Source organism: Acomys minous, assembly GCF_964271855.1.
Source record: "Acomys minous genome assembly, chromosome: 7".
Taxonomy (NCBI): Eukaryota; Metazoa; Chordata; class Mammalia; order Rodentia; family Muridae; genus Acomys; species Acomys minous.
The window spans coordinates 86,171,049-86,195,413 of NC_140488.1; the positions used below are offsets into that span (position 1 = coordinate 86,171,049).

The following is a 24,365-nucleotide window of genomic DNA, read 5'->3' on the forward strand; positions in this document are numbered from 1 at the left end:
AAGTTGTAAACTAGTTATTGTTTAAAAATTGTCTAAGCTACTGTAAATGTTTTTGTACTCAATATAACAATAAATTACAAATATCTTTATGTTCTGTCCACCCTCATGGCGATAAGTCTCATTTCCCAATACAATAAAGATCAGAAATACCATTCAAATACAGGATTTCAATGATCAAGTATGTAATGAGATGTCAGACACTTACCAAAGAAAAAGTTCTTTATCAACCTTTGAATCCACTACTTTATGTATTTTTATTTCTACTCCTCAGCATCAAATAAAACATACTATATTGTATATCCAGGCATATAAATGCCAATTAAAATGTAGCTATTATACATCTTCATTTGTTCCCAATTATTCAAAGAAAATCTTTGATCAATATTTCTACTCTAAATTATTCTAAATTTCAACCATTATTTGGAATTCAACAAGAAAAAAAGTAGGATGTTAACTTATTTCACAAGGTCTGTAGAATTCATCAGTAAAGTGTGGACCTTTGACATAGCAGTATTCAAGTCTTAAATTAAGAGGATATGTACATGTAAACACAGTGATTTATTTCAATACTTTTACCCAAATTTGTTTTTGTCCCACACTCAATCAATTCTCCACTTAAAGTCAAGACCAACAGTTCTGGACCTAGGGAGTACTGCACAAATTACTGTACCAACCAAGGACAGTGCCTGCAGTAAACCTAGACCCTCTGTTCAGATCTAGCCAATGGACAATTCATTTTCCATGGTTGTAACATCCTCTGACATGAACTCTGGTGCCCCTAATTTGATCACCTGGAGTGCAGACCTGGCAGGCACACAGGAGATGCAGGCTATCTGCATCTGATAGGCTGTGGTCTTATGGTGGGGGAGGAGGTCTCCTTCTGTCAGAGGTCTAGGGGAGGGGAATAGAGTGACAGAAGGAGGGAGGGTGGGAACAGGAAGATACACGTGAGGGAATAAAGATCATGATGTAATATGAATAAATTATAATAAATAAATAGAAGGAAAAAGAAAAGAAAAAATGAAAAGTACAAGTAAAAGTTACATGGCATTCTTCATATCCTTCTATTGTATTTCATAAGCCAGTTGTGCCCCCTCACTTCTCTGTTTACTTTGCCAATTCTACCATAAATCTATGCTTGACCTTTTTTTCTGTCCTAATTTTTCATTGTTCTACATAAAAATATCTCTATTAAAACTTTTAAAATTCAATCTACATATAATTTTTGAAGAAAATAAATATAATATACACGTCTGGTTTTATAAGACTAAGTTTTGTTTAGTTGGCAAACAATAAGCAATCTCTTGAATAAGCCAAGGTATCTGCCACCAAAAAAGCATTAAACAATGGAGGTTTTCATTTTATTTCTTTTTCTGAAGAAGTTAAACATCCACAATTGTCACCCTTTACTTTCCATTCACAAAAAGTCACATATAAATTCTTCTTTGTTACAGGAACTCCACATACTGTATGAAAGTATCCATCTCACTGACAGTAGGAGAAAATGACACTGGACTCTGCTACAATTCCAAGATGAAGTACTTTGAAAAAGCTGAACTAAGCAAAAGCAAAGAAATTTCATGCCGTGACATAGAGGACTTTTTAATACCAACCAGGGAACCTGAAATCCTTTGGTACAAGGTATGGACTCTAGAAAATTTATTGCCTGTAAATAATTTAATGTGCATTTTATTCTAGAGAAATCTGGATGAAAAATTAACTAAGATATAGCTCATGTCTTAAGAATACTATAGCCAGATGTTCTGGTGATTATAGGTTTTATATTGAGATTTTATTTATTTTTATTTTGTGTGTATGAGTGTTTGCCTGAATGTATTTATGTGTACCATGTACATGCAGAATGAGAAGAGGCAGTTAGATCTCTAGGACTGGAGTTATAGATGGTTGTGAGTGGTCATGTAGCTGTTAAGAATTGGATCTGAGTCCTCTAGAAGAGCAGCCAGTGATCTTAACTGTCTACCCATCTCTACAACCCCTTGTTATACATCTTAAAAAACCAGTTGCTTTGATAAATAAAACATTGGTTAATATTTGTACTGTTTATAAAGTGTTGTATTTGTATTTAAATCTTGCTTATATCAACAACTGTTTGACAAAATTGGAAACTAAAATATTTTGAACAATCATTTCTGGGCTTAATATTCCAAAATAACCCAAGGCTAAAGAGAAACAATAGTCATTTTCTTCTGTTATATAATGGCCCAATAATTTTAATGGAATATTATATTCAATGTTCATAACTTTGCCTATTTTATAATAATTTTAATATATAAATATACCTAATAAAAACATCTTAGAAAACAGATAATTACAATAGCAATATTTTCTTCAAAAAAGAAATAAGCCAGCCCCCCCTTTTGCCATCATATCATTCATTTTCATTGACCTTCCAAACTACTTGTGTTTTTTAGCTTATTTGTAACACCTAAGAGTATATTTGATTTTAGATATGCTCAAATGTGAAAATAAAAAGTACTCACATTTATTATGGAATAGTTTGTTCACAGATAAAAATTCTTAATTTAACTTTTTTTTGTTCAATTGATTGGGAGTTGGACTTTAAGAAACTGGGCCACATACTACATAGTGAATGTATACCTGTCAGAATCAGAATGTTAACCCTTGTAATTGATTGTTCATGAGTTTAAAAAAATACTACTAAAAATGAAACAAGAAATCTGAACAAGTTCAAAACTTTTCTTCAAAATTAGCAATATTCTTCTCAAAGACACCTTTGACTCTGGATAAAAAGCAATTGAAGTTCAGAACATTAAAGGAACTGTTGAAAGATTTGTCAACTCTTCCCTTGGTTTTCTGTCCTAGACAATGTCAAACATCACTAAAACATTAGCCCCATCGGTTTCTGTTCTGGTGGGAATGACTTCCGCTGTTTCAGTTTTCGTGATAGTGTATATCTTAATTGTGAAATTCTTCAATTTGCCTGTCTGCCACAATGAACTTTTGAGAATATGATGAGACTCAAATTTTCTAAAGCCACATATTTTTTTCTAGCGTTTGTGTGTGAACATTCTAGACTTGAAGCTTTTTTTTTTTCACTAAAAAGGTGCTTTTGATACACATTTTTTTCCTACAATTTGGAGTGAATGTCTCAGGTTTTTCGGAAATATGAAACAAAACATATATACCTTTATATTAAAATTAATTCAATATCAATTAAAGTCTGAAAAATTAATATTGTTCATTTAGACCTGTGTCCTCATTGCAATACAATTTAAGCTACAAAAAGCCTCATAGTAGAGTGGTAAGTATAATGTATAACATTTTAACTTGTTTTCTTTAGTCAAGATTTAATGTCTACCATATGAATAGTGGACATTAAGAAGCTAATTATATAGTATAATATCTTAATGAACAATTTATGCAATCATGACTGTTTGTGAAACTAATATAAGCAAATAATAGGTATATTTTAGTTGAAAATAACTGAGAAATCTCCTATGCATGTAATTGCACAGAGGCACTGGCCCCATATATTCATGACTTTAAAAATGTTGACTTGCCAATAAATAGTTTTACCTGTCTATAGTTTCAAAATATTTAAAGCAATTTTGTCCTCATTCCACTAGCTTAATTACTAGTTTCAGAATAAAAATTTATATTTTGGCAAAAACAGAAATCACTTGAGCCAATAACATTACAATCAAAGAGATCATATTGTGGCACATCTATTAATGAAAATGAATATTTATAGGATGTGGGAAATGAGCCCTCATTCACTAGTAATGAGAAAATAATCTAGTAATAGCTCCTAGGGAAATTGTATAGATAGTTTTTTTAAAATATTAAAAATAGAACTTCCATATGACAGAACCACCACTCTTGAAATAGACCCAAAGACTTCTATATCCTACCACATAGATGCCTATGTATTATTTTTATTGCTGTACCTTCACAACAGTAAGGAAATGAATCAAGTATAAATTGTGCAATATATACACATTGGACTTTTGCTCAACCATAATGAAAAAAATCTTCAAGAAAATTGATCCAAGACATAATATATTAAACGTATTTACGCAGTCTCAAAAGAAAAAAAATACATTTTCTCACATGTGTATAGTTTATGATGATTATATACATGAAAATAAGAGTTGTGAGAGTGAGCATAGATTATCAAATGAATAGCACAAGAGGAAAGAGATGCTACTCAAGCTAACCAAGGTAGTCAAGGTAAATGAATACAGGTGACATAAGAAAAGAGGCCACTGAGCATGCAAGAGAAGGAGAGAGGGGATGGAGAAGAATAGTACACAAGAGAATAAATAAAAGCAAACTTTGTTTGAAAAAAATACCATAATGAAAACTAATTATTTGCACGCTAATACAAAATAAAGACATTGCATATAGATGTAAATTGTTTTTTCAGTGGATTTTAAAAAGCACATATGTAGAGGTTTAGTTTTTAATAAGTGAAACAATTATATTTTGATAGAGTTATGGAGCATAAATTTCTTATCGTATAAAACGATTCCCACTATTTAGTTAACAATACATTTTAAATTTTACATTATGAGTACCAATATAATCAATTTCACAACAATCCTCTCTTAATTACTTGCCTTTAAATTTTATATTGAGTGTGATTAATAGGTATGTACCTTTTGCTGTATGTGGCAAATCAATATGTGTAAAGTTAATGTAATCCTAAAACTAACCTAGAAGAGGATGTTCCTGATTTCCAGATATGGAATATAAAATAATATTAAGTGCAAATCATAGCTTAATGTATAAATTATTGTTGTACATCATGCATCACTGTGTATGCCTATAATCCTATCATATGGCAGGACAATCAGGACTTCAAGTCAAATTTAAGTTATGTAGCAAGTACAAATTCAGCATGAGCAACAGAAGACTTCATTATTTCTGTTTTTGTTTTTGTTTTTTATATAAATTAAATAGATTATAGTTTTGTTTGCTTAAAATAATTTTACTTTTTATTTACCATGTGTATTGCCCAATTTTACATTGTTTGTATAGGAATGTAGAACAAAAACATGGAGACCAAGTATTGTGTTCAAAAGGGATACCTTGCTCATAAGAGAAGTCAAAGAAGATGACATTGGAAACTATACCTGTGAATTAAAATATGGAGGCTTTGTTGTGAGAAGAACCACCGAATTAACTGTTACAGGTAATCACAGTCTTCAGTGTCTCATTTGCAAGGAAAGAAATTGCCATTTGAGTCAGCTTCAGGGCTACATATTGATGTTTTTCAACCTCGGTAATGAAAGAAGCACTTAACCAAATGCTAAGTGGATTCCTATAGGTGAAATTTATTCCTCTTTGTTTTTAAAACATCTTGTGCTGAAATACATTTGAAAGGTTAAATAGAATATGTTTAGGGAATTATATAAATGTTAGCTTTTGAAAGTACTTGAACTAATGAGTTTACAATTTTTGATGATCGTGATTGTACTTCGAAGTGGAATCATTTTAGAAATATTCTCTAAAGTGATGGAATAGACTATTTGGGATCTATGTCTATTTCTCTCCTGTTGCACATTAGACAAATCATTTTTTTCTATTAACTTATCATAATGTACATGACACATATGATCTCATAGGCCTAAAATTAACATCATTTCAGACAAAATTGGTTTTAAACTGTTTTTAAGGGATTGAAGAAACATTCTAATATCTTTTTAATGTAGAACATAACCAGAAGAGGATCAGAGTACTTCTGGTTAAGAACAACATATAATTCACCAGTCTATAAAGGCTGGTTGTATTATTGCAAACTCCAGAATGTTAGTTTACTCATGTACAAAATGATGATGATGGTGGTAGTGGTGATGATGATGATGATGAAATTTGCCTTACAGGGAATTTGCAAGTATCATATGAATTAAGGTAATAAATACACAATAAATTTGCAATGAGGGCATCTAAATATTCAGCAGTTATGCAAATAATAATATTCATGACCATTTATTATTTACAAAAATTATCACTTTTGTAAAACATTCCTCATGAAAAGAAGAAGGAATTTCAGGGCAAAAATATGGGAAATTGCAGATTTTCACACATTCTTATTAAAAGAAACTCCTGGTGACTTTGGGGGTGTCATATTTATGAAACATTTATAGCACAGAATAACATTAACTACTTTAACTTAATGCCCTCACTAATACTTGTAAAATAACCTTTTCCTATATGAAGCAAATATATTTTAATAGGTATATAAATAACATAAGAATCAATATTTTTAAATCTTGAAGTATGATATAATTTGACAAAAGTAATACATTGTTTCATGGGACTCATTTGCTGAATAGCAATTATTCTGACAGGGGAAATTCGTTACATAAGATGCTCTTTGATAAAGTCTTTGATAAATATTAGACATGGTAAACAACTGAAATGTGCACTTTATGGTAGAATTGAATAGTCAGCACACAGTCTCTGCTGTGTATTACTATACCTATCATAAGTATGTATATGATTTGCAATCATTGCATTTACAATTTGGCTGTGTGTAATAGATAAGTGTACAGAAAAATTCAAAGGAGCACTTTACTACTTTTACTTCTAGTCTTTTTTTAAAAATATTTTTTCAAGATGTATTTATTTATTATGTATACAGTGCTTGCCTGCATGACAGAAAAGGGACTTAGATCACATTATAGATGGCTATGAGCTACCATGTGGATGCTGGGAATTGAACTCAGGACCTCTGAATGAGCAGTCAGTGCTCTTAACCTCTGAGCCATCTCTCCAGCCCGTTTACTTCTATTCTTTTCAACAGTCCAGTGAAAAATATGCCAGTGTACACAGTAAATATTGAAACTTTTCTGTTCAATTCTTGTCTTACAAAGTATACTGAAGTAGCTTTTCTAAACATTAGATATTTAGAAAAAAGAACTTAAAACTATGAATGAAAGTGATACATTCTGAATAAAAATAGTGTTTATTTCATGTCTTAACTCTTAAGAAAGGAAAATTTATCCATGGTAAACATATCATTCTTTCTCTAGAAACACTTTGATTTATAGATACTATCCATATGAGATAGTTAGAAACTGAACACTTTGCCTTAAATGATAAGAAAATTATGTAAGAGCATTTGGTAAACATAAGAGTAGAACTTTTTACTCTTAAATTGTTTTACAATTTTCTATACTTTCTTGATTTGTACAAAATTCTCATTTTCTTCATATGGAATTGAAAAAGTTCATAATTTATTATAGTTATTGGCACAACTTAATTATACAAATATATAGGTCTTACTGTTATATTTCTATGCATACGTGTGTTATGCTTTCATCATGAAAAAAATTTCCCTCTACTCCATTCTTTTATCTTATCTCATCATCTAACAGTCTGACTTCTACTTTCAGATAGTTTCTTTATGGGAAAGAAAGTGTGTAATACTATCTATGATTGATCTTACTTAAAATGATGATTGCCATTTCCATTCATTTTCCTACAAATGACAAAACTTCATTCTCCTTTATGGCTAAAGAATATAAATCTATTATGGGTTTATATGATCTGTACATATTTATCCTTTTACCTCTTGATAAATATCTATGTTTATGGAGCCTGTGTGTTTCTATGCTATGTCCTCTGCACATATGTTATGGTTGCATAGCTTGGTGTCTTTGTGGGACTTATAATGGGAGTCATAATGGGGACTGTCGCTGACTTTTTGTCTGATTTGAGGACCTCTTTCCTTTTCCTGGATTGCCTTGTTCAGCCTTGAAATGAGGGCACATGCCTAGTCTTCTGGTAGCATGTAAACGTGTAATGCAGTGTTTGGTTGATAGATATAGATATAGATATAGATATAGATATAGATATAGATATAGATATAGATATAGATATAGATATAGATATATCTTCCTCCTTTCCAAAGGGATATTGAGGAGCACAGGATCCAGGGGAGAAGGGATGTTGGGAGGTCAGGGAGGAGTGGAGCTAGGAAAAATTGCTGTTCGTATTATTGAATGAGAGAATTTTTAAGTGCCTACTTAAGCATGTATACATACAGGTATCTGTTTTACATGATGACTTTATTTCCTTTGTTCACTGACTCAGGAGTTGAAGATCTGGATAATGTCATAATTTTCCTACATAATTTCCTGTTCTGTTGTGTTTTAGCAACCATCATACTAACTGCGACGTAGATATTCCCTTTCCTCCCATTTAAGTCGGTAATTGCTCTCTCTCTCTCTCTCTCCCTCTCCCTCCCTCTCTCTCTCTCTCTCTCTCTCTCTCTCTCTCTCTCTCTCTCTCTCTCTCTCTCTTAATTGGGGAAGCTAGAATTACATTGTACAGTCTTTCAATTTACACTTCCCTGAAGAAAAGGTGCTGAATATCTAAAAATATTTCTCAGGCATTTATATTTCTGGTTGAGAAGCACATGCCCCATTTATTTTTTTTTCATTTTTAATATTATAATTGTAACAGTCTGCCTTTTCTTTTCCTCCCTCTAAGCCCTTCTATATATTATATTCTTCCTTTCTCTCTTTGATATTTGTGGCCTCTTTTCATTAATTATTGTTGCATATATATAGTGCATGTGTGTTTGTGTGTGTGTGTGTTTATGTACACAAATACAACCTGCTCAGTCTATATAATATGACTCGTATGTATGTCTACAGGGCTAATCATGTGGTATTGAATAACCAATTGGAATGCTAGTCCTTGGGAGAAGACTATTTCTTTAACTCTCAGAATTCCTGCCTGTACTATCATGGCCTCCTGAGATTTATCCCATCCTTATTAACATGTCTATTTTGTTGTTTTTTTTTTAAGGTCATGTTTTAGCTAATCATGATAGTAAAACTTTATAGTTATAGCTTCTGAAAATCCTATGCCTTAGTGAACCATAGTGAACTTTGTCCCTCTTAAACTGTAAGCCAATACAAATTCGTTATTTTTTAAGCTGTTTTCGTCATAGTATTTTAACCCTGGAACAGAAAAATTTTAATTCAATAGTTTTTTGTGTGTCTAATAGTTTATGTTAGCAGTTGTGGTATTTCCAAACATTTGATACATCTTTCTATGCTGGATTTAAAAGTTTCTTTTAAATAATCACTTGTTATTTTAATGGGCCTGCTTTACAGGCAAATGGCATTTCTCTCTTACATCTTTCAATATCCTTTCTCTATTCTGTATATTTAATGTTTAAGCTACAATATATCATGGGGAATTTGTTTTGTGCTTCGGTCTGTATGGTGGTCTATAGATCTCATGCATGTATAGGTGACATGTTCTCTAGGTTTGGAATTTTTTCTTCTATATAACTGAAAATGTTCTATACACCTTTGCTATGGTCTTCTCTTTGCTCTGTGTCAATAAATTGAAAGGCAAATCTTTTCACAACATCCAAAACCTTTTTCTTGTTACTCTTTTGAAAAATAAATTCTCATCAACTTTTACTGGGTGACTATATAGATGAGATGGCTACTTAAGTTTGTATTTGTCTTATTTAGTTTTTTATTTCCCATATCATTTTAACTTGGTTTTCCTTAAGCAATTCTAGATATTTATTGAACTAAATTTTCATATTATGGGTTGATTTCCACATTTTATTAAGTTCTTTGTTTTTGTTCTTTTGTACCATATTCATATCCTCTTTAAGTTTTACACATAGCTATCATTCTTTGAATTTTTTGCTAGAAGATCTTCTAGGTGTTTCTCATTGTGGTTCATTACTATTAGGCTACTAATTTTGGGAGCATATTGTCTTGTTTATTTTTATATTGCACTTAGATTATAGCTGCTGTATTGGGACTTCAGCCTCCGAAGAATTTTTTCAGGTACATCACCACTTTCAATGTAGGTTTATACCCTACAAGAGAGAACTAAGTTGTAAGAAGGTTGAATGTTTGTGTGTGTGTGTGTGTGTGTGTGTGTGTAGCTGGCTTAGAAACCAGAAGTTTCTATCCCTACCATAAAGAGACACTGTCTAAGAGTCAGCACACTCTTTACTGGTCCTCTATTCTACTGCCGTCTGGTATAGCTCTCCAAGTATAGTTGCCAGATGTTGAGGAAGCTCTAACCACCTGGTGGCAGGAGGATGGACATCTGCGAAAGCTATATATGTAATGAGGAGGCCTATGGACTCAGAAGGGAAAGAACCTATCTGGGAGTCCTAAAAAGGGAGATTCTACAAGAGCAGGAAGTTTATAGAGTAGAAAGGAGTAGGCCTAGTCTGAGGGATGATGGTGAGAGATACCAGAGGAACTATAAATCTGGAAACACTTAGAGACAAAATCTAGGAGTTTCTGAGAGCACAACTGAGACAGAATGATGTCTACATAGTAGGTCAGAGAAGCAAGACTGCAATTTATATGGACTGCCTAGATATGTGGAGCCACCTTACTTAGTCACATTTGGAAGGAGTGTCTGAGTAGCTGAGCAGGCCTATGGGATGAAAAGAAGCAAACCAAATGAGTGGTTCATGATGGAAATACCTCAGGCTTAGAGGTACCAAAATCAGTGACACTTTTTTAAAGGAAGAAAACAGTCAATGTCTAACACACATGCATTTGATTATTCCTTAGTGATTATAAGATTTGATTGTATATGTATTTATAGATTTCTATTTTGTACTATATAATAATTTTGTGAATGTTAATGGAAAGCAAAAATGTGACAACAGTTAAAAGTTTTTGCTATGAATAGACAAGTGGCATATGTTTATATTCTTTAACTAAACTACTTATACTTAAAATGTAAATTTAGCACTATCCTTTTTTAAAATTATTTCCAAAAATGTGGATATATAAAAAATGTTGTGTGTGGAAAAGGTTCTACATTAAACCTGATACTTCTGAAATAAATGAGACATCTTTGAATTTTCACAAACTTTTTGTAGGTAAAATACATTGTTTCTTTTGAGTCTTGCTAGTGTACACACATAAACACACAGCTAGATACAAGAGAGAGAGAGAGAGAGAGAGAGAGAGAGAGAGAGAGAGAGAGAGAGAGAGAGAGAGAGAGAGATTGAGTCTTTTATGAACATACAATCAGGAATTTTGTAGTTTTTGATATTCTTATCAATTTTTATAGTGTCTTTGAAAATAAGTCCATGAAAGTATTTCCAACATGATTAAAAATAAAGGCAACGTGACAAAGTGAATGAAGTCAAAATTTATGTGCTCAAATCTTTGCTTGCTTTCTATATTATTTGGGCCAGGATGAAATTTTGTTAAGAAACATGAGCTAACCTTCATTTTCTCTATCTTCATTTTTGTGCATTCCACTACATTTTTAAAAATCTTATAAAAGCTTTTGTTTTTCCCAGATTTTAGATTTTGACATAGTTTTGAATTAAAATTTGATGAAATTATAATATAAAGGAATCAATAAGAAAACTAATCTTGTAATGGATTAAGAAACTAAGAATTTCAAAATATTTGTGACAATTATAAGTTATTTAATTATTATATATAAAGTATGTTCCCTATGAAATGTATATGTAGACCACTATAAAGTGTAAGTTGATAAAGATTTTTGAAAGCAGAGCATACTATATTCACTGGGATGACAGGGGTGTGCCCCCAAATAAATTAATTATATCACCAAGGGTCTGATTTAAGACCTGCAAATACTTATTAATCCCAGGAATCTCTTCTAGTGTGTGTTTGACTGAGGAAGAGTTAACAGTTTACTATTACTCCAGTATATTGCACTGTTACTGTGCATCAAATTACAGATTAACTTTGCACTATTTATAAAAATGTATCCAACAAATACTAGATGCTTTTATTTGTCTTTGATAGTTCATTGGGTTTTATAATTATTGAATATTGTCAAAGTACAAATCAAGTCAATAAGGTCATTGTAAAGATTCATTAGATTAGTTTCAAGAGACATTTACTAAAAAATATTTATTTTTATCTCCAATTATCCAGGGTAATGTTTTTGTCCATGGTAAAGGGTTCAATAACTATTGAGGATACAAACAAGGCAAAGGGAGAAAAGATGGGCCCTCTAAGGTGAATTTCAAGTATAACTGAAGTTATCTGGGGCAGAGTGGTTAAAGATATGGTTAAAGCATCAGAATAAACAAAGACAAGACCTGCCAACAATGATTTAAGTGGTACTGATTCTTAAAAGACAACTCTGAAAAACTTGATATTGGGTCATACCTTTCCCATATAGTGAGTTTGCTACAGACCAAGGAGGGCACAAATAAAGGCCCTGGCTTTCTTCCTTGGCCTTCAGACATTCTAGATTCCAGTAACTTATAATGGATCTGTTACCCACAATTCAGTACAAACCTGAACCTATTTGCAGATTAGTCTCCCCAACTACAAAGTTGAATTCCCTTTTTTTTTGTACTATATATATATAGTACATATATTATATATGTAATATATAATAATATAGTATATATATTACTGGTTTGGTCTAAATAAATAAGAATGAAATTATAAAGTGTTTTTTTTTTCAGAAATATTGAGGAAGTAAGACTTCATTGCTAAAGATTAATTTATTCATTTGTATTTTATGTGTTTGGATTATTTTGTCTGTGTGTATGCCTGTGGGTTCCTGGTGCCCATGAATGCTAGAAGAGTGTAGCAGACTCCCCGGAACTGGAGTTACAGAAGGTTCTGAGATACCATGTTAGTGACCAGAACTTTAATTGTGTTTTCTGGAATAGCAGCAAATGGTCTTGACTGCTAAACCATCTCTCTAGCCCAAGACAACTTTATTTTTATTCATATTTCTATCAAACATGTTTAATGAATTTTACAAAGGAAGACATTAAACAAAGTGAGTGACAACCAGTTAAAAGCAAGTCATTTCTAGGACTAGAAACAACAATAAGAGAATGTATTAAGAAATGCTCTTTCTTGAAAAAAAATTCCCAACTAGTTGTGAGACTTAATCAGATTAGTCAAGAGCTAAGAAAGGAAAAACTTACTGGAAAAAAATAAAACCAAAAAGAATGAGGAAAGTGCTAAAAGGATCATAGTTTTAGTAACATTTCTATGCTTAGTACAACATTTTAATGAATTTAGTGTAGCAATATATTTAAACTACTTTCCAATCAACCATGGGCTAAATTTATGCTTTCAGAAGGTACATATTCCTCCTCTTTTTATGGATGAGAAAGCTGAGGCAAAGAAAGGTTAAGTGGCTTTATCAAGGTCACAAAGCATCACAGTGACAAATGTAGGAATAAAATTTAATTCCCCGAACTTCAATCTATGATTTACTCCACTAGATAATTAATAGTAAGATATTGTAGTTTTCATATTAGCTCTGCTGTTCACAATGAAAGATTTATCATTTTGGTTCAACTGAAGCACATTGTACTAAGACCTTTAATTCTTCTGCCAGTGATGTAATTAAATGGTGTATTTCTGGGTCTAGCTTGAGGATAAAGGGATTTTTTTCCTCTGTCTCTTTTTTCAAAGTGGTATATTTTATCTTCCTGTTAGGAAAATTGTTTTTGTTGAATAGTTCAATTAATCAGCCATGTTTTATTGACTTGTAACCTCTCACGAATTGACTAAAATGACAGTAAAGGATATTATTTAAAACATTCTTTTGTATGTTTGTTAACATGCCAAAATCAGTAATCCTGAAAATAAGCATGCATGTTGTTTTTTGTAAAGCATATTGATAGTTGTGCTTATTTTTATATGTAAAAATCTATCATATAGGAAGTTCAAGTATCATTTATACCATGCATAGTAGCAAATGCTTGTCATGCCAACATTGCAGAGCTGGAGATAGGAGCATCTCAAATTCAATGCCAGCTTGAGTTCCTTAGAAGAACCATGTCTTAAAATATTTTTTCTTATAAATTTCTTATAAATACATTTAGATATCTTAGGTAGATAAGCTTTCTGCAATAAACTGTGAGTTTAGACAATTTGACTACCTAATCTTGATTTGAAGTTTAATCCCTAGAGAAAAAAAACTATACCTTTTCCTTAAGTATATGACAGACACCATGTAATGTGATTTACAGGTACTAACAACTACATTCACAAGGGAGGAAAACTGCAAGTGTATTTTGGATATGTATTTATACTTTCAAATAAATTAATTTTAATTACTTATAGTGAGTGAAATTTTGTTATATTATTTGCTTGCTATAATTTCTGATTTTCCTACAAATATGGCAACCAGCTCAGGTATAAGGTTAGAAGAGCTAATTAAAAGCACAGTGGATGACTGAATGGTATAATGAGAAAAACATATATAGGACCTAGGTCTTGGCTAGGTTGAGCTGTGATGTGTTACTGAATGTAACAAAGAAACTGGGGCACAAGGAATAGTTTTTTAGGATTTTACATTTTTTATTAAATGTTTAAATCATGTTTGTTAAGTGTAGTATATTCCAAGGATGACCTCCAAAATAAGAGAATCAGCGAGGGAGGGAGAGAGAGAGAGAGAGAGAGAGAGAGAGAGAGAGAGAGAGAGAGAGAGAGAGAGAGAGAGATCAAAAGTATCTAAAATTTAATATTTAAATTTGGAGCATCTATTTGAGTTTAGTGAAATATCATGGGAAGGCTCTCAAGTTTAAGCACTTAAATTAATGCATGATCTGGAACACACACACTATGTACATGATCTAAAGCAAATTTCAAATTTTCTAGTATTTTTTCTTGACTTTGTTTTTTATTTATTTTCTTTGTTTTGCTTTCCCTTTTGTTAACCATAGATTCGCATTCAAAATAATCTAAATACATTTTTTCTTCCCACTATTCCTTCTATTTCCTTCCCACCTCTTCTGTCATCCAGTTCCACTTGCTTTCTGTCTCTTATCAGAAAAGAACAGGCTCCTAAGAGATAACAAAATATAAGATAAAACAAAAACCATCATATCAAAATTGAACCCTGTAACACAGAAAGAGGAAAAGAGTTCCAGGAGTTAGTACAAGAGTCAGAGGCTCATAAAACCATGTTCCCACCGTCAGGGGTCCCATAAAAACATTAAGCTAATAAGTATAATATATATGCAAAAGATCTGGTGCAGACCCATTCAGACCCTGTGTTAATTTCTTAAGTCTCTGTGAGCTCTTATATGTCTTGCTTAGTTGATTCAGAGGGCCTTGTTCTGATGTCTTCTGTGCCCTTTTGAAACAACTATTATACAAGGAGTACTTATATATGATTACTGCCTTTTATGGTGTCATTAATTAATACATAGAAGTTTATATATGAAGTACTTTCCATATATCTTTATTTTATGTAGCTGATTAAAAAGTGAAGTAAAGTGTGGGTAAACAGGATAAATAATGAATGTATGTATTTCTACTTTTCATGTAATTATAAATATATTTATCTATGTATGTTTATATGCAAATATGCATGTATATATCTGAATATGCATTTGAATTTATATTTTTCTTCATTTTAAATGTTTAATTTAAGTAATTTTAAGCTTAAAAATAATGAATATATGAATACTGTATTTAATTTATACTTTTTCTCTACGATCCCGTTCCCTCTCAATTTCATAACCTTTTACTCTGACACTTTCAGAGTCCATTTAGTATTTCTCATTTCTATGTGTGTTTAGAGTTTACAACTAGAATTTGGATAACCTATCAAGGAGATTATTACTGGAGATGACTGAGTCTCTGTCTCTCAGCAGCCATCAGTGACCTATAATGTTTTCTCTCTCAGTGGAAATCTATATTTTATTGGCTTGTTAACATTGCTTCTTTACTACCAATAATCCATTGTAAAATTGAATATGCTATGATTCTATATTTTACCCTATAAACCAAAAATCTTTTTATGTGCGATCTTATTTATAAGAAGTGAGTAGAAAAAGCCAAATCAGAGACAGGTTTCAGGGCTTGTGACATGAAGTAATGAGAGGTTATTGTTTTAATGGGTACAAGAGTCTCAGTTTAGGATGAATGATAAAAAAAATTCTAGACGTGGATGTGCTGATAGTTCCTGTAAATATACTTCATACTAATAAATTTTATGCTTAAAATTGGCTGAAATTGTGAATGTTATATCACATACATCTCACTATAAATGCAATTTGAAAATGTGCATTCTTAACAGTGTAATTTTCATTACCATATCAAAGATGTTTTATATGACTCTCTTTTCCACCACTTTATGTTGGCTCTGCAATTGACAAGCAATGATTTTTCTATAAGGCTTTGAAGCTCCCACTTTTATGTCAGCACTTTATATTAAGTGCTTTTTTAGTCTTCACATCAGCAAAACTGACTGTGAGCTCACCATTGCATCATTTCAATTCATAAACTGGTGTGGAAGGTTGTACAGGACAACTTAAAGAAAACCTCCAACCAATATGTTCAATTTTCTCAGTCACATTAAATAAGAGATTGAAAATACACTCTGGGACAATACAGTTCTGGTGACGGCAGGTGACTATGCATCTAAAAGTAAAGCTTTAAAGATGAAAGAGAAACATAACAGAAGGCCAAATCTCAAAGGATTAAGAAATATTGCAGCATAATTAAATTTGAATATCATCAATAAAGATGTTGGTAACTTAAATGCTTCAAATAGTTTGCAGTTTATTCTATGTTAACCCTATAAGACTTAAGAGCAAGCAATGTCATTATTAAAACTTGTCCTAAAATGTTTTAATGAATCAAAAACTTTTCAAAGCAAGTTTCTAATTAATTAGATTTTTAATATGTTGATGCATCTTTTCTGAATTTTTAAAAATTTATTTGTTTATTTACTTTACGTCCTTATTGTAGTACCTTCTCTATTCTCCCAGTCTCACCATCCTTTCCCCTTTCCCCATTGCCTTCCCTTATTTCTCAAAAAGTGGGAGCCTGTATCCCAGCTTATCAAGTTGTATCAGGACTAAGAATGTCAACATCCCCTGTGGCCTGGCAAGTCAGTCCTCTCAGGGGGAAGTGATCGAAAAGAGGGCAACAGAGTCCATGTCAGAGACACCCCTGCTCCCATTACTTGTGGATCCACATGAAGCCTGAGCTGCCCGTTTTGGTATATCTACAGAGAGGACCTAGGTCCAGTCTATACATGGTGCTTGGTTGGTCTTCAGTCTCTGTAAGGCCCTCTGGGCACTGGTTAGATGGATTTGTTGGTCTTTGTGTGGAGCCTCTGTCTCCTCTAGGTCCTTCTATTCATACCTCCACTTTTCTACATGACTTCCTATGCTTTGCTCAATGTGAGACTCTGCATCTGTTTGGATCCACTGTTGAGAGTAGTCTCTCAGGGGACAGCTATGCTAGGCTCCTGTTTGTGAGCATAACAGTATCAATAGTGTCACGATTGCCTCTCTTGCATCTTTATACATACCCCAGTTTATTTTCTTAAAGAACTAAAATCCAATATTATACATATCTCTTACTACTTTTATTATTACCACTGAGTAGGCAAAATAAATAAGCAGACATAATTGCTGGCCTTCATGACTGACAATTAGAATTCAATTCCTGGGACTTACTGTGTCATGTGTTCCCCATATTTGTCTCATTATTTTAATATAGTTTTTCAACATTATAATTACTTCATTTTCCCTCTTCTTTTTCCTCACTCCCACCTCTCCTTCCATCCCTCGAAACCATGACTTCTTTTTCTTTAATTATTGTTACATATACACATTTATTCCTAAGTATATAAATACAACCTGTTCTGTCCATATAATGTTATTTGTATGTATCTGTTTTTAGGACTGCCCAATTAGTACTGATAATCTATTGTGCTCATCAGTACATACTCTCTCCACCATGAAGACTATTTATTCCATCTCCTATCATTCCTTAGTTGCCTGTAGCTCTTTGTCTAATGTTGAGGCCTCCTGAGCTTTCACTCTTCTAGTAATGTATATTGATTTCTCCTTTGTTTAGGTTGTTTAGTTAACTAAGTTAAGGAGTTTAGCTTTTTTGACACTTCTAAGAGATACAACCTCACAGAAAACTTTCTTTGCCTTTAGTAATGTCCCTGAGTCTTAGGTGCAGGAGTTGTGTTACAGGTGTATCCAGTGAAACTGGCTATATGAATCTGTACTTTCATTGGTTGTGGTTTTCTGTAATGCTGTCCACTTAGTGCAAAGAAAAATTTCAGATGAAAGCTAAGAGCTAAGTTTATCTGTGGCTATAAGGATTAATATTTAGAATATAGTTAAGGATTATGATAGAGATTCTCAAAACATTATATGATTTTGCTTTTACCCTTGGTTGCCTACCATAGTTAGAAAGTAAGTCTCTATTGCTGATGATAATCATGTACTGCAGAAAGAGGATACAGAGGACCTAATCTATGTACAACCTGAAAGATTCCTCTCTGAAAACTAACTTTCATGGTAAAAGAAAGTACCATGCAACCTCCCTAAGGAGAAAAGCAATTAATAGTTCTACTTTGCTATGGTGCCTATGAACTACAACAATGGCAACAGCAACAAGCAGCATGGCACAATTAACCTAAGGAGCAAGAGTGGCATACATGCCTCTGTGACAATAAATAGCTTTCTAATCGGAATTAAGGCCTGGTCAACAAGAGACAATATGTCTAATACTAGAAACCAAGCCAATTTTCCAGGGCTAATGGATCTTGAAAAAAGAAAAACTATAGTTGCCACTTTACTAAACCAACACACATATAAGTGTGATAAAATTACAAAAATAGCAGACATTTGTTACTTGGTATAAATAAGACTAAGACAAATTTTTGAACAAGACATTCTATTGAAACTGATGACATTGTATCATTTCAAGTTTAGTGTTTCATATTGTGTTCAAAATGAACAGCTAGCCATAGAATCAGGAATTGAATGATTACCCATGCACTCAGAAAACTCTATTGCTATGGGAGTGTTGGTAATGAACTGACCTCTGACATCTTATTTCATTCAAAACTATGGAAAATTATTTGATATTCTTGTAATTCAAAAGACCTTATGGCACATTGTAAGGGTCTTAAAGTCCAAAATAACCTATTTTATTTTTAATGTAGCCATAGGGTATGAGTTTTGTGAGTATTATAATTTTTCTTGATTATCTGCTATTTTTATAGTAAAATGTTTACAGTCTGTAGAGTGTGTCTCCTTTACTCGTCAAAAGAGATTTAATATATAAGTGGGCTTGATGTGATGATACAATTTATATACACTGAGGCAGGAGGATCAGTGAGAGTTCAAGTACAGGCTATGTTACAGAAGTAAGTTTGAGTTCAGTATGGATTACATAACAAGATCTGCTCTTAAAAGACAAATTAAATAAATGAAGAGGCTGGGAGTTCATGATAACACCTCTAATCCCAGCACTCGGAAGGCTGGCCTATATAGTGAGTTCCAGGACAGCCAGGGCTACACAGAGAAACCATGTCTCAAATAACCAAAAAAATCTAAATAATAAACAAAAATGTTCAGAATGTATGAAAATAAACAACAATCCATAAAATTAGTAGTTGAATCATTACAAAATCACTCAAATAATTCTGTTGTTAATAAACTGAGCGCTGACATCTTTGTTTAACAATCATTCCTGGAAAACAATAAACAGGACTCAATTTGGGAACAGATTCAATTTTTTATTATATTTTAACATATATATTTATATTATTACACATAAATAAAATAAACTACATCAGGCAGGAATAACGATAAGACAATCAGAAGGTATATACATGTTACATTCATAGTGATTTGGTTATTTGTATTTGGCAAACTTGAAGTAAACATCTTTCCTGTCTTGTTGGGTCTAAAATTCTGAGTGTAAATCAATATCTATCATATCTTATCTCTATTAACTTAAAACATCTATCTAGATCTAAAAGCATCTTAACCTCTAACCAACTATGCTTAATTGTAAGACTAAACTTTCTGGTTTTCAACCCCATCAGAGACTTGAGAAGGAATGAAACTTAAATACCTGAGTGAACCATAAGTGCAGATTAGGTGCTTCCAAAATGATAGAATGACAGAGACAGTTTACTGCCTGAACAGTCACCCAGAACGTATTCTTGATGCTATCTTCTTGGAAATTCTAAACATATGATACAATACTATGTGAGGCAATTTAAGGATCCAGTATTTTTTCAGTTATGTAATATTTTTGCTAGTTTTGTACATATTTTATAATTTGAGAAACTGTGAATGACTAAGACATTCTAGATAAGGGGATTTGCTATGAGAAGCAATAACATAATTAGTGTTTAAATAACTAAGTTTGTTCTAAAAGTTTAACAATGTAAAAGCATTATTATTATTTTCTATTTTATGGGAAAGACAGACACATATTCCAGGGTTTTTCCTTGTCTCTCCCATAATATCAAATAAAATGCTGTTTAAAAAAAGTGTATATGCTTAACTTTCAACTAATATGCATATTTTATAATATATTTACATGAGTTTGTTAAGCTGCTTGAAAAAAGGCATTTTATTTCTTCATGTAAAAATATATGACTTTTGCATCTTGAGTATTTCATATTTTCATTTCTCAAAATGCTTGACCAAGACTTTTAGTCATTATATTAGCATCTGTTGTTCCATCTGGTAAACCTAAAAAAGCCAATGTATTCTAAAAGGATAGTTCAAAATGAATATGCAAATTAATGATATTTCATGACTTCTGTACAAAAATGTAAAGAAGTTACTTCTTCCATGCCTTAAGTAGAAGAATTTAATTTTATATACATTCATGTATATTTTTTCTTCATCATCTGTTGGTTTGAGCATTGGGTTCCATTTCAGCAAATCAACCAGAACTTTCTGTAATATAAATGGCACCAAAGATTCTTTAGGAATGTCATATCCCTTGCCTGAAATAAGTGAGTGCAATATATTTTCCAGGAAAAAACACAAACACCTAAGTGATATTATCTAAAAATACACATAGCCACAAGTATGCTCTAATGTCATCAATGGACAATCTAGAACCATTAACGTGTACTTAGTGTTAGTGATGCTCTGCATATTATCATTGCTTATTTTATAATTAATCCTTGGATTATACTCTGAGCATAAATATAACTATTATTTCTATTATCTGCCTTCAAATATCATCATGTATAAATTGCACATATACTTTTTTGCCTTAAACATATCAGCTGTAATTACAAAAAGCATCTTATACCTTTATTTAAAGCTGCAATTTGTGTTATAAAACTAAGCATACAATAGAAATATGGAAAGTTGTATCTTTTGATTAAAATAATTCCCATTGAATAATTATTTATGGTAAATATCTACAATATTTAGCATAAAGTTCAATAAGCATGTTTTCAAATTATCATCTGAAAATTGAATGTCCATAACTAGTTTATTTTAATACTATTAGTGAATGTTGTAATGTTATAATTTTTAGAATACTAAAGTCATTAGTAGTTGTTAATTCAACACAACAGGTATAAAACCTAAAAGATGTGAAGAATATCAATGTTAAAAAAAATATCCTATGATATAGCAACTAGGTAGTAAATTATTCAATCTTCAGTGGTTGACTGTGACATAGTTAAAATTCTACTGAAAGAATAGGCTGAAGACAAATCTAATACACTATCTTAGATAATGTTTCCTTTGGGAACATAATCAGATCATTTTTAAAAATGTGTTCACTTTTCATCCAGATTGTAGCCTCCTCCTTCATTGCCTGCCAGTCCCCCCTTCCTTCCCTCATGGCCCCTCCCTCCCTCCTCTTGTGCTTAGAAATAGGGAGCCCTCTTCCCTTAACACCTGACTTCAGCCTATCAAGTCTCATCTGGACTGCCAGTATCCTCTTCCTCTGTGGCCTGATAAGGCTGCCCCACCAGGGGAAGTTATCAACATGTTAGGATCAGAATCCATGTCAGAAGTAGTCCCAGAGCCTATCTACTACATCTGAACAGAGGGTCTAGGTCCTCCCTGTGTATGGTTCTTGGTTGGTGCATCAGTCCCTGAAGCAACCCCCTCCTCTGACTTTGTTGGCTCCATTGGTCTCCTTGTAGAGACTCCTCCAAGTCCTTCTATTCCCCAACTCTTCCTGAAGACTCCCTGCACTACAGCCCAAAGTTTGGCTGAGTTTCAGCATCTACTTGGATCCCCTACTGAGTGGAGTCTTTCAGAGGACCTCTATGGTAGGTTGAGTTCAGTATTGATCCATGGTGGTGTGATAAGATGCAAGGGGGCTATTTTAATCTTCTTTTAACTGTTGAGATTTGCTTCATAACCAAGTATATGGTCAATTTTGGGGAACGTTCTCTGAGTTGTTGAGAAGAAAGCATATTCTTTTGGGTTTGGGTGAAGTGTTCTGTAGATATGTGTTAGGTCCATTTGATTCATGACATCTATTAGTTTCACTATTTCTCCATTTAATTTCTGTGTCGAAGATCTATCTACTGCTGAGAGTGGGATGTTGAAGTCTCCCACTATTAATGAGTGAGATTGGACGTGGAATTTAAGCTTTACTAATGTTTCTTTAACTAATGTGGGTGTTCCTGCATTTGGAACATAGATGTTCAGGATTGAGACATCATCTTGGTGTATTTTTTCATTTGATGAGTATGAAGTATCCTTCCCCATCTCTTTTGATTAGTTATGATTGGAAGTCTATTTTATTAAATAATAGAATGACTACTCCCACTTGCTTCTTGGGTCTGTTTGCTTGGAGTGCCATTTTCTATCCACTTACTCTAAGGTAATGTTTATCTTTATTGATGAGGTGTGTTTCTTCTATGTAGTAGCAGTAGTAGTAGTAGTCCTGTTTTTGCATCCATTCTCTTAGCCTCTGTCATTTTATTGGGGAGTTGAGGTCTTTGATATTGAGAGATACTAATAACCAGTGCTTGTTAGTGGCTATTTTTATGTTGTTGTTGTTAGTGGTGGTGGTAGTGGTGTGTGTGTCTGTGTGTGTGTGTGTGTGTGTGTGTGTGTGTGTGTGTGCGCGCGCGCGCGCATATGCATACACGTGCGTGTTTCCTTTCTTATGGTTTTGTAGATGTGGTGTTATTTATTTCCTGTGTTTTCCTGGGTGCAGTTGGCATCCTTGCGTTGGAGTTTTCCTTCTATTTTCTATAGTGCTGGATTTGTTTCTAGATAAACTTTGTTTTATCGTGGAATAACTTGTTTTCTTCATCTACAGTGATTGAAAGGTTTGCTGGGTGAAGTTGTCTGCTTTGGCATCTGTGGTGTCTTAGTATCTGCATGGAATCCATCTAGGTCCTTCAGGCTTTCACAGTATTTGTTGAAAAGTCATGTGTAATTCTTATAGGTTTGCATTTATATATGACTTGGACATTTTTCTCTTGCAGCTTTTAATATTCTTTCTTTGTTCTGTACATTAGTGTTTTGATTATTATGTGGTGAGTGGATTTTCTTTTCTGGTCTAGTCTATTTGGAGTTCTGTAGGCTTCTTGTATATTTATGGGCATTCTTTTCCTTATGTTGGGGAAGATTTTGTTTTGTTTTGTTTGTTGCTTGTTGTTTGTTTTTAGTTTTGTTTTGTTTTGGGTAGTAAACCTAGCCTTTAAGTGTTGAGCCATCTCTCCAGACCTTGGAAGTTTTCTTCTATAATCTTATTGAAAATGTTTCCTAGACAGTGGAGCTTGGAGTCTTCCCCTTCTTCTATTTTTATTATTCTTAGCTTTCTGTCTTTTGATAGTGTCCCTCATTTCTTGGATATTTTGTGTCAGAGAGCTTTTAGTTTTAATATTTTTTGATTGATGTATCAATTACTCTAACCATGTCTTCTACACTACACTTGAGATTATCTCTTCCAGCTCTTGTATTTAGTTGATGTTACTTGTGTCTAGAGTTCATGTTCACTTCCTGAGGTTTTCCAGCTCCAGGACTGTCTCAGATTGTGTTTTCTTTGTTGCTTTTTTAGGTCTTAAGTAGTTTTTTTTTTTCATTTCTGTCTCCCATTTGATTGAATTTTCCTGTAATTCTTTATAGGATTTATTCAATTCCTTCATCTGTTTGAGTGTGTTTTCCTGTTTTTCTTTGATAGATTTATTTTTCTCTCTCAAGGTTTGTATCACTTTTATCAACTCAGATTTAAAATCTTTTCCTTGCACTCTGTGGGTGTTGTAATTTCCAGGGCTTGCTGTGGACACCACTGGTTTCCTGTGGTGTCATATAGCTCTGAGTTTGTTCCTTTTTGTTTGTTTGTTTGTTTTGTTTTGTTTTTTGTTGTTGGTGGTGGTGGTGGTGGGTTTTTTTTGTTTTTGTTTTTGTTTTTTTTGCTTGTGTTCTTGTGCTGGCCTCTAGCCTTCTGGTTGTCTCTGGTGTTAGCAGGCTTAGAGGTTCCTCCAATGGGGTTGCTGTGTTGTTGAACATGAAGCTGGAAGGTCAGGAGAATGCAAAGGGTTCTTCAAGACAATAGCTGTTTGCCAAGGCTCCCCAGAGGCCTCCTCAGGATGGTGGACAATGGATTTTAGAGCCTACACCCAGATCAGTTCTGCTGGGT

At 32.8% G+C, this 24,365-nt stretch overlaps 1 protein-coding gene across 4 annotated transcripts in view; it reads left to right on the forward strand.

Moving 5' to 3' along the window:
* IL1RAPL1 (interleukin 1 receptor accessory protein like 1) overlaps window positions 1-24,365 on the forward strand; it is a 1,340,631-nt gene that overhangs the window by 744,188 nt on the left and 572,078 nt on the right. For all 4 annotated transcript variants that reach the window (XM_084788848.1, XM_084788847.1, XM_084788846.1 and 1 more), the window contains 2 exons: window positions 1,455-1,641; window positions 5,023-5,176. In XM_084788848.1, the coding sequence (XP_084644974.1) occupies window positions 1,455-1,641; window positions 5,023-5,176 (341 nt within the window). The remainder of the gene's footprint in view (window positions 1-1,454; window positions 1,642-5,022; window positions 5,177-24,365) is intronic.